A 25,525-nucleotide genomic window follows, 5' to 3' on the forward strand; every position below is an offset into this window, starting at 1 on the left:
TCTTCGACAATGGTTTCAAATCTGAAGAGACAGGCAAAAACAGAGAAGTTGTTGCAACCAAATCTGCATCTACTTCATGACAGAAAGCTCAAACCCCACCCCAAATGCATGATCCTTCTGTTAAAGCTTTGATTATATTAAGCCTACTTGGCAAATGAATAGAACTTGTCCCCACTTTGATGCCTTAAATACAATTTTTTGAAACTTTACTTTATTGAAGGATAGTTGATTTACAATGCTGTATTACTTTCTACTGTACAGCAAAGTGATTCAGTTACACATAAAAACATTCTTTTCCATTACACTTTATCACAGAATATTGAATATAGCTCCCTGCACTATATAGTAGGAGCTTGTTGCTCATCCATTCCAATAAATCATAATTTACATCTGCCAATCCCAAACTCCCAATCCATCTCTTGCCCACCTTTCAATACAATGGACAAGTTTTTTAGATTTGGTTAACCCGTCTATGCAACAAAGTCACCTGCTGCTGCTGCTGCTGCTAAGTCGCATCAGTCGTGTCTGACTCTGTGCGACCCCATAGACGGCAGCTCACCAGGCTCCCCCGTCCCTACGATTCTCCAGGCAAGAACACTGGAGTGGGTTGCCATTTCCTTCTCCAATGCATGAAACTGAAAAGTGAAAGTGAAGTCACTCAGTCGTGTCTAACTCCTAGCGACCCCATGGACTGCAGCCCACCAGGCCCCTCCGTCCATGGGATTTTCCAGGCAAGAGTACTGGAGTGGGGTGCCACTGCCTTCTCCACAAAGTCATCTACAATTTGCCAAAACCTCATTTTGATCATTATCATAATAGCCAGTATTTTCTGGTCACTTTCTGTTTGCCATTACTTCGTATGTACTTTCTCACAAGGTCCTCCCAATGTCCCTGTGAACTAATTTCTATAGTACAGATGACAGGACTGAAACTTGGTTTCTCTAAATGACTTAGCCAAAGCCACACGGCTGGTGGAAGTCAGATTCAAACTGCAACAGCTCGAGCATGGGGCCTGTACTCATGGCTTCTACACACACGCAGATCATCACCTACCAAACCCCTGCGTTAACACAACACCTGACCATGGTTCCATCAGCGTCTCACAAATACCCAGTCTGAGCCTAGCAGAAGCATAAACCTCAAGTGATACAGTTGATAGTAAATGTTTTCTTTGGGGGTTTTAATAAACCGTCTTCTGCAGTAAAAGATTTAAAGAGCACACAAGTGTTTTTTGAATGCACCTAGGAAGGCTGTGCCAGGGATCCCTGTGCAAGGACCAACCTCCCCCGGGTGGCCTCGTGGCTCCCTTCCTCATTCATCTGGATTTCCATCCATGCCACTTCTTCAGAGAGATTTCCCCTGGCAACCCCCCCAGCCTGAAACAGCCCCCCTTCCGCATCTCTCACCCTGCTTAGTTGTCTCCTACAGCATTTATCACCCCTGGGCACAGTGTGTTTCTGTATTTGTTGATCATCTGCCTTCACTGCTGGGATGTTACCTCCATGAATGAAGACACTTGGTTTTGCTCACTCCTCTATCTCCAGTGCCTAGGAAGCACCCAGCACAGAACACACAGTATCTGGTAGGAGAGCAGCAAATCAATTAATCTCTGGGTGATAGAATAACTGCTACTTTGTATTTTTATCTTTGTGCTTAGCTGCAATTTCTAAATTTTTAGCAGTCAAATTTTACCCCTTTTTTATAACACAGAAGTAAAGTCCTGTTTATAAAAGCCTTTCCTTTAGAGAATAGTACCCTATTATTACATAAACTCAAAGAGATGATGGCTGCTTTTGGTCACTGGTAGCCTAGAGGCATGAAAACCATGTTAAATTAATCCCCTGGTGCCCTCAGATGACAGGTCAGCACACCCAGCCAGGGGCAGGCACTCATCACGGGCTTCCCTGGCCAACTCAGCTGCTGCTAATGGCCTTCTGCCTTTAGTGAACAACATCCTCCCTGCATGGCAGAGCCATGCGGCAACAGCCACCTTCCTAATCCTCACAGCATGCCTGGGAGTACAGAGAAGGCAGTTTCTCTACACTGCCATGTTACTCCGTCTCATGGGAGCCAGAAACGTAAGGAGAGAACAGGGCTCACAACTGTCCCCCAGAAGACACCCACTGGCCTCCCCCAGCTCAGTGTAGGGGAGCTACCCAAGAGAAACCCTTGGAGCCTCACCCAAGAACTCCACTGTATTTCCACATCAGACACCAGCAGACTCAGCTTTTACTAATCTTCTCTTTACCCCAACCCAACTGCACCCCTAAATAAAGTCTTAAATATTTACTTTGTTCTTTAGCTCATCTCGCTATAACATGTACTGCTCCTATTAACCAAACTTAATGAGAGCAATTATTGAGAAAGTTATATTAGCATAAAGTTTAGACAGGTTAATGACTGCCTTCCCTTGGGAGCTGAGCTCTACAGCATAAGAGCTCCCCACCCTGCTCTGGAGTGAGACGGTGCAGTGAAGGGTCAGCATGGTTTCCAGAAGGCCAGACTTGGCTGTGACGAAGGCCACATGACAGCCATCGTTCAGTGGACATTCCTTGTGTGCCAATCCCTGTAGGCCGTTCCCAGACCTATCCCCAGATGGCTACAGTGTTTGAAGGTCATTCCCCAGGCAAAGCCAACAGGTCCTGAAAGAAGCTCTAGGCTGAAAGCCAAGAAAGGTACCATGAGCACCGTCAACCTCTCTTCCTTCTCTGCTACATGGCGAGCCCTATATTGCCCACAACAGCCTTAGCTTCTGTTGGTGACCTGGCTGCACCACCATCTGCCCCCAACACCCCGCCTCTACCGCCCCAAGCCTGGCACAAGACCCAGCACCCTCCAGACAGGGCTGGGTATAAAATGCACATCAGTGTTTGCTGTATTATGTTTGGACTCCTCCCTTCCAACAGGGCACTAACCACAAAGGGTGGGATCTGTAGGTAAGTGGGGACAAGATGCCATGCCAGGCTCCCAGCACATGTTTATCTCATCATGCACTTGCCACTCATGGGGAGAACATAAGCATCACTATCTTCGACAAAGCTAAGACTCTGCAATAGTAAGAAATCACCAACAGCAGGTTAGAAAGGGGACTGAGAGTTCTGCTCAAGATCATTTGATACCAACTGTCCAGTCTGTGAGTGCCAGAAGCTTCCAGGAATTTTGTTCCCCAGGTCCAGTTTTCTCCAGGAAAAATGGCATGAGAACTGGCTAGTTTACACACTCACCAAGCACTGACCATCTTCTACCCGCCTGGCCCACAGGTCCAACCCTGAACTGCGTCCTTAAGCTGTGCATGTCCCAGTGCCCAAACTTTACTGAGTTCTTATTTTGTGTGTGGCCTTCAGTGTTTTCCAAGGAGTAAGTCACAGTCTTCACAATGGCACCACAGCCCAGGTACTCTAATCCCATTTTACTGATAAGGAAATTGACTGGGTTTCTCCAAAGACACATGGCTCAGACGGGGAAGAGCTGGGATGTGAACCCAAGCAGCCAGGGTTCAGGGTCTGTACCAGAATCCTATGACCGCAGTTTGACCACCCTCCCCTCCCACAAGGACTTCACTTGCTGTTCACCATGGTTCTTTCACAATGACTCTGTTTCAAGAGCCCATTTCCAGCTGCACCCAAGCAGAGACGAAAGTCTCCACTGTAAATGCTGACTTGGGAAGTTCACCAAGATGAGACATCAAGACAGCTTTAAAGCAGTTCAAGACGTGTGGTTCCCAAGGGGGAGGAAGGTGGGGAGAAGTAGACAGGGAGTTCGGGATTAGCAGAGGCAAACTATTATACATAAAGATGGATAAACAACAAGGTCCATGTAAACCATAATGGAAAAGAATATGAAAAAAGAATATATATGTATATGTACGTACAAATGAGTCACTTTGCTGTGCAGCAGAAATTAATACAACATTGCAAATCAACTATACTTCAATAAAAAAACATTTTTTTAAAGGAGTTCATAGTGTAGCTGGTCACCTCAGACAAAGCACATCAAAATGCATTGCAAACCTTCTATTAACCCGTGACAGGAGCCCCTCTGCTGACTCTGTCAATGCAACAGAACTTCAGTCTGGCACGGATGGACTTGGGAGGCTGTGATCATGCACATGAGATATGCCCTATGTCCACAGGCCAAGGAGGGACAGAAAAAGGAGACCGCCATGAAATGAGGTCAGCAGGTTGAACCATGGGGCAACTCAGATCCTCTTCTTCACGTTTCAAACTGGACACTTTTGACCTTCATTTCTAAACTCAGCCAACAACTTCAGACCACCTTTACCACAGAGGCTCCATCTCTTCTTTTTCTGAGATCCAACAAGGACAGAAAAACTGAACTGGCAACTGATTTTCATTGAGGCTGCCTAATTTTAGAAGCTAGGGATATGCAAAGCAAAAGCACGGCTTAAAAGAAAATCCCTCAAAACCGCAAAAGCCTCTGAACGGAAAAATCCTTTTCAACCACGTGGAGACAGAGACAGTCCCCTGCTTCATCCAAACAGCTTTCATTCCAAAACGTTGCTGGGTTTGTACATCTCAGGCTCTAGACGGCTTCTACTGAAGTAATGTGTTAAACAGGTAGAGAGAGGATGAGGCGGCAAAGACAAGGGAACATCTTGGGTAAAGCATATGCGGGGCTGTCGCTGTGGAACGTCTTTTGAATCAATACCATATGCAAGCTGATAGCACAACTGTATACACATACCTCATTAAGCCAAATTAGAGCAAGCGGGATCTGTCGCCTTCTGATTAAAACAAACACGTCTAATTTTGGCATGTCCTATCTTCCATCCGCAGAACCACCCTGGAGGCATTTTCATAAACACAATAAAGCCTGTACAAGGTCCCAAGGCCAATACCGCCATGCATGCTCCTAAGGGCTGCTGTTCCCCCTGATGTGTTCCCTCAAACAGCTGGGGAAGCATGGCATCCCCCCAAAGGGATACTCACTCTCACTTTCTGAAATGGAAAAAGCCACTTTGAAGTGTCAGTAATGAGTCCAAAAGCACTAAGATTGGTGGGTCCCCGCCTCTCTTCTGCAAAAACTCTTCAGTCAGAGAAATCCCTAATATAAGGCTTCCCTGGTGGCTCAGATGGTAAAGAATCCACCTGCAACGCTGGAGACCCAGGTTCAGTCCCTGGGTCGGGAAGATTTTCTGGAGAAGGAAATGGCTACCCACTCCAGTAGTCTTGCCTGGAGAATCCCATGGACAGAGAACCCTGGCGGGTTACAGTCCACGGGATTGCAAAGAATCGGACACAACTGAACGACTAATATTTTTCACTTTCAATACAGTGTAGCTGGTGAAAATTCTTTTTTAATCCTACTTACATTTTTATAATTACCCGTGAAGAAATGACAAAGTAAATTACCTTATTATGGAATCACAGTTTCCAGAAAGCACAGGAAAGCAAAAGTATTTTTCCTTCTGAGCAACTTAGCAGTCAACTTTCTAGGTACTTTCAGGAATTCCTAAAATATTCAGGAAACTGCCAAGGTAGCAGACACAGTGGTTCAGAACTGAGAGTGTGGACACCAGTGTCGTGCTAAAAGTTTCAGAACTGTGGCTGACCTGGTGTGTGGCCAGCAGGCGTTCAGCTGGACAAACATTCCTCCCGTTCCGGATGCGAGAGGCATGAGTTCAGTTGGACAAACATTCATTGAGAACCTGCTATTTGCTAGGCTCCCTGCAATGGGGGAGACCTGGGTTCGATCCCTGGGTTGGGAAGATCCCCTGGAGAAGGGAAAGGCTATACACTCCAGTATTCTGGCCTGGAGAATTCCATGGACTGTACAGTCCATGGGGTCGCAGAGAGTCAGACACGACTGAGCTACTTTCGCCCACTGCTATATACCAGGCTTATAGGGCTGAAAGGAAAAACAGGCTATTTTGCCCATGCCTTTGAAGAGCTTGGAGCCTGGCTGTGGAAACGTCCAGGGATGCACATAGTAGTCGTGGGGAACATAAAGCATAAAGAAATCCCTGAGAGCAAAGGACATCAAGGAAGCCTTCTTATGGGAAACAGTGCTTCAGGTGAGGCTTGAAAAAATATGATAAATAAGGGTAAGCTAGAAAAATGGAGGGCATCCAGGTTGAGGACAAAAACAAGGCAACGTTTTAGGCACACACAAAGAGCACGTTGTAGGCTGGGCCAGTTCCTAGAAGGGCTGAGGCACACACTCAGGCACAGCAGCATTTAAATTGGAGGCAGGAGACTTCTCTGGCGATCCAGCGGTTAAGACTTCGCCTTCCAATGCAGGGGGCGAAGGTTTGATCCCTGGTCAGAAAGCCAAGATCCCACATGTCTCCTGACCCCAAATCCAAAAACATAAAACAGAAGCAATATTGTAACAATTCAATAATGAGTTTAAAATAAACTGGGGGAGCAGAAAGGCTAGCATTCCAGAAGCCTTGTCCTCTGAACCCTGCTGGAAAGAAAAGCCTGAGCTGGGCTTATGATGACTCTGGAAATCCAAACCATAACATGATAGGAATCTGTGGTCATTGTCTATGTTCTATCTGCTTGCTTGGAATCTTTTTAGGGACACTCTCCCATCATGAAACCTCGGGGTGACCTACATGATGTAGGCCGAGTCAGTCAGGAGGTTACTGCAGTGTCACTGGGTCATGGAGAGGCATACACTGCAACCCAAGCTGTTCCCAAATACTATTGCCAGAAACCTAGAGTCTCCGGTGACTTTTCTGCCACCACCCTGTGAGGATGGCCAAAGAGTGACGCCCATGCTCACAGCAGTACCGCTGAGGTTCCTGGAGATGGTCCCAAGCCTGCCTGCATCCAGCAGTGTGATCTCGGCCTCATCTTCCGAACCCACCAACTACATGGGCCCCCAATTCTACTTCTGTTTGATTACTGATAAATACATGGATTTCCTCTCAGTATTGATAACAAAAGTCTCTGCTGCTGCTGCTGCTAGGTCGCTTCAGTCGTGTCCGACTCTGTGCGACCCCATAGACAGCAGCCCACCAGGCTCCTCCGTCCCTGCGATTCTCCAGGCAAGAACACTGGAATGGGTTGCCATTTCCTTCTCCAATGCATGAAAGTAAAAAGTGAAAGTGAAGTCGCTCAGTCGTATCCGACTTGTAGCAACCCCATGAACTGTAGCCTGCCAGGCTCCTCCATCCATGGGATTTTCCAGGCAAGAGTACTGGAGTGGGGTGCCACTGCCTTCTCCAAACAAAAGTCTCTAAGAACGGACAAAAAGGTCAACTGGGGAACTTCAAGTTTAAAGTACTCAAGGAAGTAATATACGTGTATGAAAATATTTTCTTATCCATAAAACACTATCCAAATATCAGTTATTAGTTTCACTGTGGTGATATTAACAATTAGTCAGTATTATATTACATATAAACATTAACAACTAATAATTAGTCAATATGGCCTTCATTCTTATATCAATATTCCAAATGTGTAGCCTTTAAACTGTAACTAACAATGTTTATTTAGTGCTGACTTTGCACCAGGTATGTTTCTATGTAGTTTGCTGATCTCACTTAACCCTCAAAAACAACCCCCATTATTATTATTGGGGGACTATTGGGCACTATTTTTATCTTCCCAATTTTATAGAAGAGGAATTGTAAGCCTTGAAAGATTAAGAGAGACTCCCTGGTGCTCAAGGGGTTAAGAATCCACCTTTCAATGCAAGGGACTCAGGTTCCATCCCTAGTTGGGGAACTAAGATCCTACATGCTGTGGGGCAGCTAAGCCTGGGTGCTGCAACCACTGAGCCTGTACACCACAACTACAGATGCCCACGTGCCACAACACAAGACTCCCACACGCCACAGTGAGGATTCCATGTGCCACAACTAAGACCCGACACAGCCAAATAAATATAAAAAAGAGAGAAACATTAAGAAACAGACCCAATGTCACAAAGTAGAGAAGGGTGTGAGCCTGGGTAGCATGGAACACGGAGAAGGCAACGGCACCCCACTCCAGTACTCTTGCCTGGAAAATCCCATGGATGGAGGAGCCTGGTGGGCTGCAGTCCATGGGGTCGATAAGAGTCAGATATGACTGAGCGTATCCTTCACTTTCACTTTTCACTTTCATGCATTGGAGGAGGAAATGGCAACCCACTCCAGTGTTCTTGCCTGGAGAACCCCAGGGACGGGAGAGCCTGGTGAGCTGCCGTCTATGGGGTCACACGGGGTCAGACACGACTGAAGCGACTTAGCAGCAGCAACAGCATGGAACAAACACTGCCTTTCACTGTCCCTCATCTCCTGAGAACTAATGCTCCAACTTCCTTTAAACTGGTATTTCTAAACAAATGGCTTGCAGCAAAGCAATTTATACTCCAAAGTCCACATTAACACATGGCAACTGTCTTTCCCAAATCTTGCCTTTGCTGGCTTCTTTCCTCCATAAATGCACCACCCCTGTGTTCCATCATGTAAGCTCCATCCTTGAGAATCGTTATGACGCCTCCTCCCTCGCCCCCTCCCATGGTCCACCAGCAACCCCGTCAGGTGGGCTCCACCCGACATGGATCTCAAATCCTCTCCTTCTCCCTAGCCTCCCTCACACACCTCTTTCAATCCTTCTACACGCGTCAACTAAACTTTCACCTGGCTTCTCTATGACCCACTTTAAAAGCATTCTGCATCCACATTTTTCTCTGAAAATACAGACCTCATCTAATCATCTGCCTGCTTTAAACCTTCATCAGCTGTCACTGCATACAGAACAAGATAGAAACTCCTTAGTACTACATTAAAAACTCTTCACAGATCCCCCAACCTACCTTTCCTGTCTCATCTTCTTTTATGTTGCTCCAGTTAAGGTCTGGAGGGTATTTCATGCTGTGAAGTAGATCTTTAGGGACCTCTCTTGCTTCCCTTAACTTAGTTAATTTACTCGCTCATATCTAGATAATTATATACTCTAGTTAAAATTAATAAAATGGAATTTCTTCTAAAACATCCTTGTAATTTAAATCCACTCTCTCCAACTACTTTGCCTTCATTATTCTGAATTAGTGGCTCTTTTATGAAAAGAAATAATTATATTCTATATAAGCCAGAGTAAAATGCAAATTGCCAAAATTGTACGGTTTGGGTCCGGGAAAGAGGCTTCTTAAGGTCAGAATCCTAGAACAGTCTTCTGGGAGTGTATAACATTTTTTTTAAAGGTTTCAAAGACCAGTTGCAAAGCAAAAAGTGGTGAGGCTTGCAAACTGCCTTGGTACGAATGGGGAAGGAGACTAAAGGTTTCAGCTGGTGATCAGGAAACCTCAATGTCTCAAACATCTTTCTTCACTGGTCATAAGTGGGAAAACCAGTTTTTAACAATGCCTTATAGATGAGGGTTTCTGAACTACCACACAATTGACATTCGGGGCTAGATAATTCTCTGCTGTGGGCCAGCCTGTGCAGCACAGGCTGTTCAGCAGCATCCCTGGCTTCTGTCTACTAGACGTCACAACATTCTCCGTTGTGACAACCAAAACTGCCTGGGGGGAAAAAAACCACAGGCAGTTGAGAACCAATGATATTAATATCCAGGCACAGAGAAATCAAAACTACAATGAGATATCACTTCACACCAGCCAGAAGAGCTATCATCAAAAAATCCACAAACAATCAATGCTGGAGAGCACGTGGAGAGAAGGGACTCCTCCTAGACTGTTGGTGGGAATGTGAATTGGTGCAGCCACTATAGAGAACAGTATGGAGGTTCCTTAAAAAACTAAAAATAGAGCTACCATATGACCTTGCAATCCCACTCCTGGGCACATATGCAGAGAAAAACACGAACTGAAAGGTGCACCCCAATGTTCACTGCAGCACAGTTTACAAGAGCCAAGAATGGAAGCAATCTAAATGTCCACTGACAGAGAAGTGGATAAAGAAGATGTGGTACACGTATATAACGGAATCCTACTCAGCCATTAAAAAGGATCAAATAATGCCATTTGCAGCAACACGGATTGACCCAGAGAATGTCACACTGAGTGAAGTAAGTCAGACAGAGAAGGAGAAATATCCTATGACATTCCTTACATGTGGAATCTAAAATGAAAGGATACAAATGAACTTACAAAACAGAAAGAGACGCACAAACTTAGAGAGCAGGGGTTAGGGGGCAGGATGGGTGGAAGGGACAGTTGGGGAGTTTGGATGGACATGTACACACTGCTATATTTAAAATGGATTACCAACAAAGACCTTCTGTATAGTACATGGAACTCTGCTCAATGTTGTGTGGCAGCAGGGATGGGAGGGGAATTTGGGGGAGAATGGATACACGTATATGTATGGCTGAGTTCCTTCACTGTTGACCTGAAACTATCACAAGGCTATACCCTAATACAAAATAAGAAGCTAAAAAAAAAAAAAAAAAAGAAAGAAAAATACCCAGGCACACAGGTCAGCACCACTCCTCCTGAACTGTATTTTCTTCCTTTTCCTCCTTCCTTGTGATAAAAATCAAAGTGCCCTTGACCACACAAAGTGAAAACCAGACCAACAAAGACATACATTCTCTGTGATGGTACTAAAGGGATTGTTTCTGACAAGTAGCCAAATACTGACTGCCCCCTGTGCAAAGAATGACACAGACAAGGCCAGGTAGATAGACAGAAGGAACATACTGGCTTCTTGCTCAGATTAATAAAAAAATCTTTCTTTAATTAATAAAAATCAGTCTTCTCTCTCTCCTTTCTCTCAGGCAGTGCCTGGAGTGCCACTGACAGGCTAAAACCTGATCCTGGGAAAGTCATCCGCTGTGCTGGTTTCTGGGCGGGGCTGGTGCTAGGCCAGCATATCTGATGTCACAGGGACACAAACGAGGAAACAGCACAGGTGCGACTTCATTTCAAGGTCCATTAGCAGCACCAAGAGGGGGGAAGCTGCACTTCCAAACGCAGTCCCTGGAACTCAGCAGGAACATTTTTCAATTTTCGAATGCTAAGAATAACAATCATGGTTCTTTTCTTGAGAACAACATCCCAGTTCAAATACACTGCACTTCAACTCCAAATACTAGAATATGTTGCATGCTGAAACTGACATTTGGAAAACGCAGGGCTGCCTAATGTTCAATTTAGACTCAGTATCAGAAAGCATCCTCTTGAGTTGTGCCTGTATTTTTGATTTTGCGAATGTTTCCCAATTCATTCACCTTGCAACTGTAAGCGATCACAGCACAAGGGGATGGATGTGGTCATGATGTTCTGTCTTCTATTCAACTGTCAGCACTGGCCAGTTATTCAGCTGATGTTGAATGACAACAGGCCCTTGAGAGTATAAATGAATAAATTTGTACACACAAGTGCCCACACTCCTGCTTCCCCTCCCCTCACCAGAGAGCTGCACAATATCCCCACTCCCCGCAAATATTACAGCCTAGAGTGGGAACCATCACATACTATCCAGGGCTCCAGAGCACCAAATCACCCATGGGAAGTTTAGTCATGGTCGAGAAACACAGAGTTGTATTTATTAGATGGTGTCTGCCACTGTTGTCTAAAACAGGAAAATGAGAAGCCAAGTCCCACTTGTGAGCAAATCCCTGTACATGTAAGTGGAGAAGGGGAGCTACAGGGAGGAATTCCTTGCAGAAGTGAAATGCTCTCCCCTCCAGCATAATCCAATCAATGTGGACAATACTTACTAAACACCTTCAACAGCCAGGCTTTTAACCAGACACAGATGGCCAAACAAGGATAGAAGCAGACAATGACAGTCCTCAGCAGGCCAGCATTTTCACATTACACACCTGTAGCTCTTTACCTTTCCCCTATGTCAGTACATGGCCAAGAACCACCAACCCTAACCTATTCTCTCCCCTTCAGAATTTAAAATCACAAATCCAGAGAAAAGCAGAATTGGTCTTTCAAAAAAAAAAAAACACCCAAGTATCATTCCCAAAAAAAGTAATTTTGACAAGGAAATATACAAGTTCTATCAGTGATTAAACCTGAAGAAATCATGATTGGTTGAAAGGTAGGTTTGGGGTTTTTTTCAACCTATTTTTTCATGTCTTTGATTCACCTTCCTCTTCAGTAAGATAAAGATTGCTCAAAAATGCAGTTCAAATCTGGTTCTTTACTTTCCTAAAGTCCATTTCCACCACAGTTTCTCTAGGGGAACATTCATTTTCACATAATAAAAAAGCCCTAGAGTAGTAAATTTGGTAAGACAAGCCATTTTGGATAAAAATCACATACAACATAGTTAAACAGAGCAAGGCAAGGGGAGACACACACACACATATCCCTAAAAAGAAAATAAATTTAGAGAATTCTTCTTCAACTGCTATGGTATCCAATTTAGATACAGTTTATAGTCAGCCAGAAGATATATCAGCGAGCAATAAGACACAACAGTAAGCAATCAGAAACATCCGTTAGCAATAAGACACCAGAGTAAGCAGTAAAGACACATCAGGGAGAACATTTCTGAGCAATTACCACATGTCTTAATGCAGCAAGGGAGGAAGAACCACTTCACTCAACTAGTATTGGAACCCAATAAAAAATGAACTCTCATAGCTCAAAAGCCACCCCTGCTATGACAGGAGGGATGTGAGAACTGCTAGCCTGGCCATGGACCAGGGAAAAGGGCAAAAAAGCCATGAGGGGTTGACCATGAACTAGGACTGGGAACTCAAGTGCTTTGGCCCTCTTTATGGCACGCTAACCCATAGACCTGGCAAATAAAAATACATGTGTGTTCTTTGCAAGATACAATGGCCCCTCCGACCTCTGGAGGAAATAAAGGTGGATGCCTGCATTCTTCACGTCACATCTATCCTCACTGTGGCTAGCCCGGTGTCTGGCAGGGGTGCATATGCACGCACGCACTCACAGAAGGATGACATTTCTTTTTGTTGTTGCTTAGCACACAGGTCAGCCAAAGAAACAGACCCTCAGACAGAAAGAACTTCCATTTTAGACAGGATATTAAGTAGTCCAGGAAACTGTCAGCTCTCTAGGAACCTCGAAGAAAATGGGAGCACATTTTTCTAGACTCACCGTTTGAGATGATTCACAAAACGGAAAGCAAGGAGCGGGGAAAACAATCTCTTCTCTGCTTGGCATGAGGAGGTCTTCACCTCAGCCCCACCCCCTCCCACATACTTAAACTCATAAAACCTGCGAAAGCACTTACTTCTGAGATGCTGAGAAGAGTAAACAAAAGCAAGGCTCCAAGTTCCTCCAAGGCTCAGGAACTGGAAACAGTTTAATGGCAGAGAATGGCGAGTTTCCTCTCCTTCCTTCTAACTTCTTACCTGGGTAGCAATCCATCTCTAGTCTGTATCTCCTCTTCAATCCCCAATTGCCTCCATCCTAACCACCTTCTAAGTTTACCTTCCTATCAGAAGCCTTCCAAAGACAGCCCCTCTTACAGTGACCATAGTTTGTGTTATTCCATACATGTGTATTATTTTTCTAATTGGCCAGTAAAAATCTCAAAGGTATGGAGCGTGTCACACACGAAAGATGAAAACAAGTAAGAATGAGGTTAGTTATCAAAGGCAGAACTTTAAATTAGCTCTCTTTTCCCAAAAAGGAAAGATAAAAAACCAAATTCTCTGGTTCTATAAATATTAGTAAAAGCACAGCACCAGTGGCACTTTTAAAGAAGCCCTTTTCAAATCCAAGGACTTTGTGCAGAGGTCCCCAATCTTTGGCACCAGGAATCGACTCAATGTACGACAATTTCTCCGTGGACAGGGAAGGGGGGCGGTTTCAGGGTGACTCAGGTGCATTACATTTATTTGCACTTTATTTCTATGACTATTGTATCAGCTCCACCTCAGATCATCAGGCATTCGATCCTGGAGGTTGGGGACCCCTGACTTAGAGAATGTGCTCAGAGATATTTGTTAACCAAGTGCACCAGCTCCATGCATGGGCCAGGGACTCCATTTTGAAAAGAGTAGTCACTGCCTCCATCACATTTCATTCCACAATTGTGTACCCTGGGACTTGAAACTCAGGCAGGAAATCTCCCTGTGAGCCTGGCACACAAACAAGACAATCAGAGGCAGTGAGATCCATTATCAGGGAAAAGAATGATGGTCGACACATGGACATGGGCCCTCCAGGACAGAGGCAGTGGGAGGCAGCAATGCCAGAGACAGAACACCACCCCCCCCCTACACACACAACCCTCTGAAACAGGAACCTACAGAACTGCCAGGAAATCAGAGAGGACCTTCTCAACAGCACTTCCTACTGGGAACAGGGGTGGAGGAGTGGAGGCTGGAGAGGCCTGGGTTCCATTTATTAATAAGCAGCTCAACACAGTGGGAGGTTTTCTTGTCTAATTACAGAAGCTGCTGGAAACTGCAAGGAAGACAGGATTTATGGCCCAGATGACACTGCCTCTGTGTTGTAATTAAAAGTTACTTTTAATGCCTCTGTTTGGTCAGATACTTTGGATTATTAGAAATATAGTTTGCAATTTAAAACTTGCTAAAGGGCAGAGAACACAGCAGAAAGGTAATACAACAAGCTTGCATAATGTGAAACAGTTAAATGTTTTGACACTGGGAGGTGGGAAAGGAAAAGAATCTCGTTCCACTTAAGGCTGTGCGTTTCCTATAAGAAAGGGAGAGAAAAACAAGCCAGAGAGGGTACTAAAGTAGATTTTTAAAATTTCAAAAGTAACCCAGCTATTTATTTTATCCATTAGCTAGAGCTTGTATACCACCCACCAGGAGTATAGACAACTCATTCACAGCCATTCACTCAAAGCACCTAATCCTTATCCTCATCAAAGCTCTTTGCGTTGTCCTGGGTCCCCAGGAAATGACAGTGGTCACCTAACAAGGCCAAGGCCTAGCTTAACCACAAAGGCCAAGAGGCCAACGTCAGGGCAGAGCGATGTGGGAGAGGCGGGGGAGTGGGTGGGTGGGTCCAAATGTGAGCTGTGGACAATACACATTATGTATGATATGGGGATTGTTTTAAATCCATTTCTATTCTTTTATCCAAGAGTCCAGTTACAAGAAGGGGGTCAGACACACACATCCAGGTGTCCACAAGGGGCTACAGAATCAGGCCAAGATCAGGCAGGGGCCATTTATTCCCCAAATGCCATTTCTAGAACGCCTATTTCCCTGGATACACAAAGGAGGCAAGTTTGCCATGGCTCTTCTTTAACAGCAGGGAGGAGAGAATCTATTATGTGGAACAGACTTTGAAATTGTTTGATGAAAATGGGGAGGGGAAGGAACCTCTACCTGGTGTGAGCCTCCCAGATCACCTCTGTATTTCCTTTATCCCTGCTATGAATCTTCTCATTAAAAGTAATTCCAGGAGCTCATTACGGGAAACATATCACAGAAACCACCCAATATTACACATCATGATGAGACTGTAAAAGTCTTTGAACACATTATTCAAAAATAAATTTAAAGTTAGGGTTACAGGGACCATACTAAGTTGATGGGGTTTATCTTATACCAGTAAGAACCACTGTGCCCCTGTGGTTCTCCTCCTAGTTCAGAGCAGGCCTTGACTCCACATCTGGGCATAGACTCGTGGTCCTTACCTGCCACATTAATTTTCTCAAGTAAGCTGGGAACAGGTGTGGTGGAGTTGGTCAAGTTTGTCCCTGTGCCGTTGCTTACGAGGTTGTCCACCTTTGACTCCAACTTGCCAATGCGCTGCAAAATGTTATCCAGCAACACAGCTAGAGTCTTCTTCAGATCTGCAACAGAAAATATACATAGCGTTTAAATACAACAGCTTAGACGTCCTCCAGTCCCCCTGATATCGGCCTGGCACACACATGCACACTCACGCTCGTTCTCTATTTCCCTCCCTCTGATGTGAAGAACAAAATGTGGCAAATCAAAAAGCACCACACGAAGACCTGTCCTAACAAACTCCACCTGAAAGGCAACAGAGGCCACATTCAAGGGGCCCAGAGACTCCAAAACACATCAGTTCGCTCTGTAACATAAGCTTCACAGTAAGTGACATAAAACTGTTCGGCTAGTAGGTTGAGAGATGCTGTTATTTAGCATCCTACCAAAGCATTCAACTCTTCCTCCTCTCACATGGTGGTCACTAACACACAGAATGACAAGCCCCAAATGCAAGAAGGCCTTGAAAACTTCCAGATCAAGTTCATTGTTGTTGTTGTTTGTTTTTTAGTGCTGTATACTCTTGCAAGTCCCAATTTTTTGAAAAGTCTTTACTGCCGTTGGTTACATATGGTAATACTTAATAAAAAGTTATGAGCTTTCCTGGTGGCTCAGCAGTAAAGAATACACCTTCTAATGTAGGAGATGCAGGTTCAATCCCTGAGTTGGGAAAATACCCTGGAGAAGAGAATGGCAACCTACTCTAGTATTCTTGCCTGGGAAATCCCATGGACAGAGGAGCCTGGAAGGCTACAGTCCATGGAGTCACAAAAGAGTCAGACACAACTCAGCGACTAAATAACAACAACAAGATAAAAGCTACAGTTTCAGATTTCAGATATGCTGGATAATCCAAAGTTAACTATAATGCAATTTAGAAGCACACTTAAAGACCAGATTCATTCATTGATTCAAAGTGAAAGTCGCTCAGTCATGTCCAACTGTTTGCAACCCCATGGACTATACAGTCTATGGAATTCTCCAGGCCAGAATACTGGAATGGGTAGACTTTCCCTTCTCCAGGGGATCTTCTTGACCCAGGGATCAAACCCAGGTCTCCTGCATGGCAGGCAGATTCTTTACCAGCTAAACCACAAGGGAAGCCCAAGAATACTGGAGTGGGTAGCCTATCTCTTCTCCAGTGGATCTTCCCAACCCAGGAATCAAATGGGGGTCTCCTGCATTCCAGGAGGATTCTTTACCAACTGAGCTATCAGGGAAGGAGTTCATTCATTAAAGATATTAATTAAACAACTACGATGTGCCAAGCATTGTTCTAGATGCTGGGACTATTTTCTTCTGGTGCTTACATTTAAGAGTTGATTCTCTTTCTTACATATCTGGCTATGGGTTACAGAGAAATGTGCTTCTCTCCAGATAAATTACAGACGCATTATCTTCAGGCCTACATAAGGTATTTATTAAGTTTGTATACAAGGTACTCTACACACAGAGAGAGATTAAGTTAGCCCCCCTCCTCTAGAAACTCAAAGACAGTCTGACTTGTACATGTGAGCAAGGCAGGAGGACCACAGGGCAGCAGCTATGTGAACAGAATCCAGATTGACTTATGAGCTGGGAGTGGGCCAGGGGAGCAGGGTGCAGCAAAATCCTGAATTCAGACAAAGGGGAACCTTCCATTCTGCTGAGAACAGAGCACACCTGCACTGCACAGGTGCTCAGATCTGGCCAGGGAAGCAGCACACTCTGGACCAATCCACCAACCCAGAGCACAGCCCATGACCGTCCACTAACAAGCAGGCAGGCTTTCTAGTTCCAGTCAAGAGAGAAACACTCATCCGAACAGAAACAAGACACGTAACTGACATGCAAGTTTGCATTTCCGGGGTTTACAGACAGCATCACTGAAGCTCACTAAAGACTGGAAACAGAACCCACATCTTTATCCTGGAAGTCTGGATCTTTGTGCTTAGCATAATCTCAATCTCCCCGCCACTCCCAACACCAAACATAAGACTTCTTCACAGCATTAAGATCTGTAGCAGTCTGTTCATTCAGTCTCTCTAACAAACATCTGACCAGGTCTACTTTTTATTCTTCATTGAGTATGTTACCCACAGATACTAAGATAAGCTGGCCATGCAAAAGAGCAATTGGCCAAAAATAAGATTATAACAAAGAAGGTTAAAAAGGAACTAAGAGTTCCTGAATGTCTATCAGGTGCCATGCACATATATAAGGAACTGCATTTATTAATAACTTCATATTCTCCATGAAGCAGGTGTGACTTCATTTTACAGATGAGAAAACTGAGGTTCAGACAGGAAGCAATATGCTCGTGCTTCCAGACATACAAAATCACAAATGGGGACTCAACTCAGGTCTGCCTAATTCCCTGATGCCTCGCTGCTACCAGCCAGAAGTCAAGAGCCAGGGCTGAGAAAAGAAACCAAGTGTGAAATTCAGTGACTTTCAGCCTAGTGATTAAGGGCTTAGACTCTAATCACTTCCTAGGTTTGAGTCCTCTCTCTCCACTTCTGTACCTTTATTTGTACAAGAGTGAAAAGAATAAGCCTACCTCTTTGGCGTTATAATGAGGATGTAATGAGTTAATATTGTAAAATGTTTTGAACACTTCCTGGCACATAATAAGTGCTACATAACTGTCTGTTACATAGGTAAGTTAAAAAAATAAAACCTTTGGAAAACGCTCTCATCCTTCCTAGAGAAATCTCTCCCCGAGTAATGCAAAGCTTTATCGTTTTATCCAAAGGGTCATGAGATCACGCTCCTCGGGGGCTGCAGCCTGACAACCAGTGTGACTCACAGCCTGTCCCTGACACATCATTAGCTGGCACAGGCAGCAGGAGTCAGCCACCAGCTCTGGTCTTACATTGACTCTGAAGCACTGACTGCCTCTCCAGAGCTCTGAAGACTGCCAGAGGCTAGCCACACAGATGGGGGCCATGGTGCTGCTCAGAGGTGGCTGCGTGCACTCTAAAGAAACCACTCCTCAGATAAATGATATCCATCTCCCTTCCCCTGCCCCCCAATCTCAACCTCTTTGCCCAGAGCCTGAATCGTCAGCCAAGGCATCCACGTGTAAAAAGGGCATTTAACTCTTACCAGCAATTGTAGTTGGCCAGACACAGAGGCCTGATCTGCTAGTCTGGCTTTACTCAGGTTTCTCAGTTTGTACGCTATTGACACTTTGGTCAGATAATTCTTTGCTTGCCAGGAGGGTGGGGAGCAGGAGGAAGGAGGCTATCCTGTACTGTAAGGTGTCTGTGGCATCCCTGGACTCTAGCCACTAAATGAGAGTAGCAATCCTCCTGTGTGAACCAGAAATGTCTTCAGACGTTGCCAATGTCCCTTCTGGGGAGTACAACTGCACTCCATTCGAGAACCACTGAATTCAGCACATTCTCCCAACGCTTGTCTTCTGCACTGCCCTCTGCAGAGCTATCAAGATAGAACTTGGACACAAGGGTTATGGGAGAAAGAATGAAGAGTGGAAAGACAGTCACTAAACCTGCATTATGTATGACTTCCATGCTGACACTACTGCAAATGTGATGCAAAGTACAACGAGGAAAGGTGGGGGCTGACAGAGGCCCATGCTGCAGGCCTCTCAAGAGCTGGTAACCCCTTCCAGCCTTTTGCCTTGTGTTAAAAGGCAGCAGGACTCCTGGAGAGAGTCTCCCAACCACAGCTTTTGGTTACAGTTATTGGTGGCACACACACCCTGGATACAATACACGGTGGTCACATCAGCATTAAGACGACATTCTTCCTCGATTCTTAAAACACAATCCATCAATAAATGTGACTTACTCTCTCTTGTTGATCCCACCTACACAGATGGACCTTGTGTGACTCTATGACACGGTATAAAGGAATTCATGATGATGAGAATGCTGATGTTCACCATTACGCTGCTCCAATACTACTACGGCCACGGTTGCTACTGCTGCTCTTATCACTACACTGATGCAACTGCTACTGCTGTTTCTCCACCAGCACCAGCAACACCATTTATTGAACCTCATGTGTTAGTTATTGGGCTAAGCATTTTACATGGATTAATTCATTTGGTCCCACAAGACAATATGAGAAACACGTTGCCATTCCCATCTCCATCATACAGATGAGTAAACCACAGTACCTAGAGGTTAACTAATTTGTCCCACGTGACTGCAGATCTAGGGTCCAAACCCAGGCAACCTAGTTCCAGACCCAACAGTTCTTACCCACCATGCTTTACTGCTTCTTAAGGAACCTTATGGACCTTCCAGCCAGCAAGCATCTCTGACTTGCTGCTTCTGAACACACTTACTTAGTAGGAATTAAGTCCTGGGCTTCTGCCATGTGTCCCTGTTAAATCACACCCCAACCTCCCTCAAGACTCACTGATGGGGCAGTTCTGTGAGCAACTCCAACACTTAAACATAATGAAGAACTTGTTTTTCTGTGTCTTCTCCCTTAAATTCCATGAATTGAATACAAGGCTATTAAAAACCTTGGCCTCTCTAGACACTTTTCCTGAGTAGGCATGTTTTCTCTCCCAATGTGGAAAAAAAGAAAAAAGTTCATTTTCAATTCAAGCAGCTATTTGAGTTACTATTTTGAGACACTCCAACACAAGATAAAAGATACTTGTGTCAATAAAATACACAAGGGCAAAGATGATCCCAAGTTCATCTCTGAGTCCTTACAAACTGGCATGGTGCCTGGCATATTACAGTAATCAGTAAGTGTGTGTTACCTAAGTGGATAAGTAAATGAATGAACCAACAAATAAATGAACTACAGTCTTCCCACAAAAAGGCTGAATAAGCGATACCTTTCTAGGTGATGCAATTGTTTCTCACCTTTGTATTTCACAGCTAAATCTGCAAGAACTGTTAAAAGAGTTTTATTGCAATTTTAAACTTAATACAGAGTATTTTTGTATGCATTCTTAGTCTTAATGTTAACCCATATATTTGATAAGACTGAACACTCAAGACTAATTTCATATAGTTTAATAAAGAAATGAAAGGAAAATATTCTTCCAAATTCCAGTATAATATCTTCATATTTATCATTGTGTTTTATACTTATTACAGCCATAAACTGTATCCTCAGCAGGATTACAATTTCCAATTACTAACAGACTTTTAAAATTTTGTTTGTGCTTCAAGGCCTCAGTAATAAAAATTTAATCCCAACATTACTATTGCAATTCTGTGTTCTGAAAACTTATTGAACGTGATAAAGAAGAGATCAAAGTAAGTGAAAACATTTTAAATGTCCCTCTGGGGAAAGAAAGCTTTGGTTTCCATCAGGCCAGGAGTTCTTTGATAAAGGGTGAGATCAACAAAATCTCAGAACAGGTGCCCTGGCAGCTCTGTAAGTTTTCCTTTCTGGAAAGCCATGACAGTAATGGTAAGAGAGGCCGGAAGAGGTTTTCATATCCTTGAGCAGAACAGTCAAGGATTTATCACTGCCAGCTATACCTTCTCCCATAGCTGGGGTCCAAGGAGATGGAAACTAAAGAAAGGGGGTCCTGCTAGTGGAAAAAGATCTATCGATTTATAGGTCTATTGGCTAAAGCTGTGAGACTGCCCAGATCAGCAAGTCAGTTAAGCAAGGCTGTGCTGCCCCACCCTGTTCCCCTGCAACATGCTTTCCAAGCAGGGGTTCTCTAGCTTGCAGTCCATCAGGCTCAGTTATGGAGTCAGAGGTACCAGGTTCCATCCTCAAGCCGCTCCATTGGAACCTGCACAACCTACACGTCAAAGATTCTGGGTCCAGCCACAATTGAGAACTACATTTAAGGTGGCTGCCATGATTCACTGGCACAGAACCAACTGTGCAATGAGCAAGGACTTACATCAGAACTGCCAAAAATCATTTACATCTGGGCTTGCTCCTAACGCAAATCCCTCTCTACCATGGCCACCCTCAAGGGCAGAGCTCAAACCAGAGGACCACAGAGCAGATTCATTCACTGCTCTGGAAAAGCCAGCAAAAGACAAGGCGATAATGAGAAAGGAAGGTGCTAATGAAAAATGAATTAACCCCAACCCCATTCCCACTGACTGCCAGGAATGTCAAGTTTCATCAGTTACATGTTTGAAAATTAATTTGAAAGTGACCTTTCCACAGAAAGATAATACGGTTAGAGCAATGACCAAAATACAGTCCATTCATTATGTACAAGGACATTTGAAGCAGTGTTAGTTATAAAAGAGAACAGTGTTATTTATTACAGATAAGCTGTGGACACTACCCAAACACCAGCAAAAAGGTTACATTATATGATGTCCAACTATTCCTAAAATGGAATAAATCACTAGACTGGAGCCCGGGGAGGGCAGAGAGCAGGTCCATCCTGTCATCTCTGTTTATTGCCACAAGCTATTGACCCCAAGAACTCAATAAACATTTATTGAATGAAACGTTTGGATGAAAAAGGAAAAGTGTATGGTCATTAAAAAGACCTAATGGATGAGAAAATACAACAAAGATGAGCTTTAAAAGCTCTGTATAAAATATTCCAATTTTAAAAAATAAGCATACATATACCCATCTGCATTTAAATAAAGGACTAGAGAGAAATCAAATTTATCTGGGTTTGGGGGTAAGAAGTATTTTCTTCCTTATTCTTTATTTGTAAGAATGCGATGATGGACTTGGGACTACCTCTGCCCTTGTGTGTTTTATGGAATATTATCTTTTATCTTGTGTTGAACAGCTTTGAAATAGTGACTCAGATGGCTGCTGGAATTGAAAATGACTTTTTTTTCCTTTCACAATTGAAGAAAAAAGAAGCTGACCCAGGAAAAGTGCCTGGAGGGTCCCAGGTTTTCGTCAGCCTCATGTTCCAGATGCTCTGAATTTTCTATCAATGTTCATATCACTCTGACCATCACAAAGGTATGAAATGCTCTCTGGAAATGCAGTCAGAACCATGTATTCTACCTCAGAACTCCAAAACACTGGCCACAGGTACCCTGACACCCCTACCCTTCCGAGAAGCATCTCGGTCACTGACCAAGCTCCATCTCATCTGAGTTCTTCAAGTCACTCAGAGGACAACTCACCCACATCTAAACTCACCGAAGAGCCCTTCACCCTGCAGTTGTCATAGGCAGCCAGACCAGGTCACAAAGGGAGCAATCACCACACAGTGAAGAACAGCTTCCGAGGCTCAGCATCTCTGACTGCATGCTCCCCCGGGTTGGCTGGAGGCAATCAAGCTGTGACTTGAACTTGTGCCTATTCCTGTGCTGTGGGGAGGGTCGTGAGGATTTCAAGGAATTCTGAGGCAGCACAACCTGAGACCGGATCTTCTCTAGGCCTGTGGACGGTACTTAGTGCTTTACGGAATCTGTAAACAGCCAGGACGGAGTTCTTGGGCTGCTTTCTCCCTTTTCCTAACACTTTTCCAGCTGCATGGAAAAGGACTCAAGCAACTTAGCAATCAGTATAGAAAAGTCCACAGGCTCTGAAAGGTCAAGTCCACTGTCACCCGAAGTCCCCAGTGACTCCAGGGCATCTTCCTTGTCGGGAAAGAGGAGCCACAGCATAGCCCTCCCCACTCACCATCCACCCCCAGAAACTGCTCCAAAGGTGCCCACTTCATAGACAAAGCGAGAGAGGCTGCACTGGTCCATCCCACACCCATCAGAGAAAGACTTATCTTTGAATAGGAAGACATTGACAATCACACATTCTGTTTCTAAGATGCCAAAGTCACTCAGTGGCGTTAACACACCTTTAAAAAGGGACCCAGGGCAGCGCCAAACTCTCCATAGAGTCCAGAGCAGCGGGCCTCAACCCTGGGCTGGAGCCCAGCATCTGTGTTGCCACAGAAGCCCTGGGGATCCTGGTGGGCACGCCTTGCCAATCTTGTTTAGGAGGGAGTGGCAAGCCTGCTTCCTCCACACCACAGCTTATTTCCTCTCTTGTCTGGTTGGGTCCTGTCCTCTGTAAACCCTAAGAACAGCCGCATAAACAAGCTCCTGAAGCCCCATACTCAAGTGAATAAACAACATGAGGTCTACATGGACAATTCTCGTTGGCTCGTAGCTACTGCAGGTCGGTGCAGGCCAAAGTGAGCAATAACTCATAACAAATACACGTTACTGATCTAAGTGCTTTGATAAGCTTGGTCGCTTGCAATCCTTACAGCAAGCCTATCAGGTCAGTGATACTTTATCTGCTGTTTCTTAAAAGAGAAGGTGGGTTTTTAAAACATCAGTGACTTGCCCAAGGTCACACATCTAGTAAAGAATCCTTCCACAAGTCACAAATAAACACATTCCCAATGCCTTCCAGAATACACAATGGTTCCGATATCCAGATCCTGCATAAATAGCTACTTGGAGGCACCTGGACACCCAGTTCATAGGGAATCTCTTCTCATTTCCTGTCTCACGGAAAACATGACTGAGTCACTGTGATTTTCAAATTAGCCTCAGCTGGAGCCGTACTACACAGAGAGTGGAGGGGACACTGCTGCTATTGACCCGTGGGTCCCACTATGTGCTAGGCAGGTGCTGAGGCCCCAGAATACTGTGGGGAACAAAAGAGATACAACTCCCTGCTCTCTGGGAGCTTACAATCTAAGTGGGGGAGAGAGGCGATGATAAACAGACATGACTGTGTCATGACAGGTGGTTTAAGTGCCAGGAAGAACGAGAAGGAAGCAGGGGTGGGGCTCTGCTTCTGAAAGGGCCCGGAAGGAGAGGCGGGAGCCATCTCTGTGCAGGTGGAGGGAAGAGCGATCGCTGAGGTTCAGAGGCAGGAAGATGCATGGCCATCACCCAACAGCTGGTCCTGGAAGATGGCTGCGCCATGAGGCAGCATGAGCGGGGTGGACAGCTCTTCAGGGTGGCCGGGAGCTCTGTCCGAGCAGTTCTGACCGAAAGAGCCCAGGGACACAGCTGGAAACGGGAGGAGCTATGGCCCCCAGGGAAGCTGAAGGACTTACAGTTCAGGGCGGGATCTGAGTCTGAGGCCAATCCCTTCAACACCTGTGTTCCCTTCTCCAACCAGGACCAGAAGCAGCAGTGTGGTGTGAAGAAAAGGGCTTGAGAACAAAGGGAAAACAAGAAAGAGTCTCCAGTTCCTCCTGGAGACCCAGATTCTGATTACAGAGCTGTCCCAAACACACCCGAGGTCCTCCTCAGACATCCGGACTGGGCGGGCATGCCCGTGAACTTGGCCTGGCTCAGATGGACATGCTGTGGGGGCCAGGCGTCTACCACAGGCTCCCTGGCAAAGCCCCAAGCCCCAGAGAGGCCTGTTTTCAGGTTCCAAGCTTTTAAAGCAGAGCTCTTTCTTGAATCATACCAGCCATATCACTGTAGAGTAACCAGGGCCTCCTCAGACAACCAAATGGCCCATCTCTCTCTCTCTCTTTTTTTTTAACCCCATACCTGGTTCACTCCAAGAAGAATGTATTTCCCTCAAGGGCAGAGAATTTCTGCCTGGGCAATGGTGGTTTTCCCATATCACCCAGCCCTCCCCTCCAAAACATGTCCCTTGATCAAATTTGGAGGAACAGAGGCAAACAGAAAAAATTAAAAAAAAACAACAAAAAAAAAACCAAATCTTCACAGGCCTAGCCAATGAAATCCAAGTTCATTTTTTTTTTTTTCTAACACTAAATGGTGTTAGTCTTGGAAATGTACATCCCCAGGCCAACGAGGGCCACAGAAGCTCAAAGCTGCTACTGCTCCACTGCCCACTGGCCAGCAACCAAACCTCCACCCTAGTTCTCCACCCCCACATCCCTAAGGAAGCAGAAAGAACTCCCTTCCTTCTTACCTCCCTGCCCCGCTGTGGAAGTGACAGTGGACAAGAGGGCAGGGGCAAGACAGCCTGAGCTCTACAGAAGGGCGTCCACCCATCTCACCCCCACCACTCCCATCACACCGAGA

The 25,525-nt window shown here is 45.0% G+C and overlaps 1 protein-coding gene across 50 annotated transcripts in view; it reads right to left on the reverse strand.

Moving 5' to 3' along the window:
- Positions 1-25,525, reverse strand: part of MGAT5 (alpha-1,6-mannosylglycoprotein 6-beta-N-acetylglucosaminyltransferase) — a 398,003-nt gene that overhangs the window by 216,344 nt on the left and 156,134 nt on the right. For all 50 annotated transcript variants that reach the window (XM_055572802.1, XM_055572785.1, XM_055572804.1 and 47 more), the window contains one exon: positions 15,536-15,694. In XM_055572802.1, the coding sequence (XP_055428777.1) occupies positions 15,536-15,694 (159 nt within the window). The remainder of the gene's footprint in view (positions 1-15,535; positions 15,695-25,525) is intronic.

Source organism: Bubalus kerabau, chromosome 3, assembly GCF_029407905.1.
Source record: "Bubalus kerabau isolate K-KA32 ecotype Philippines breed swamp buffalo chromosome 3, PCC_UOA_SB_1v2, whole genome shotgun sequence".
NCBI lineage: Eukaryota > Metazoa > Chordata > Mammalia > Artiodactyla > Bovidae > Bubalus > Bubalus kerabau.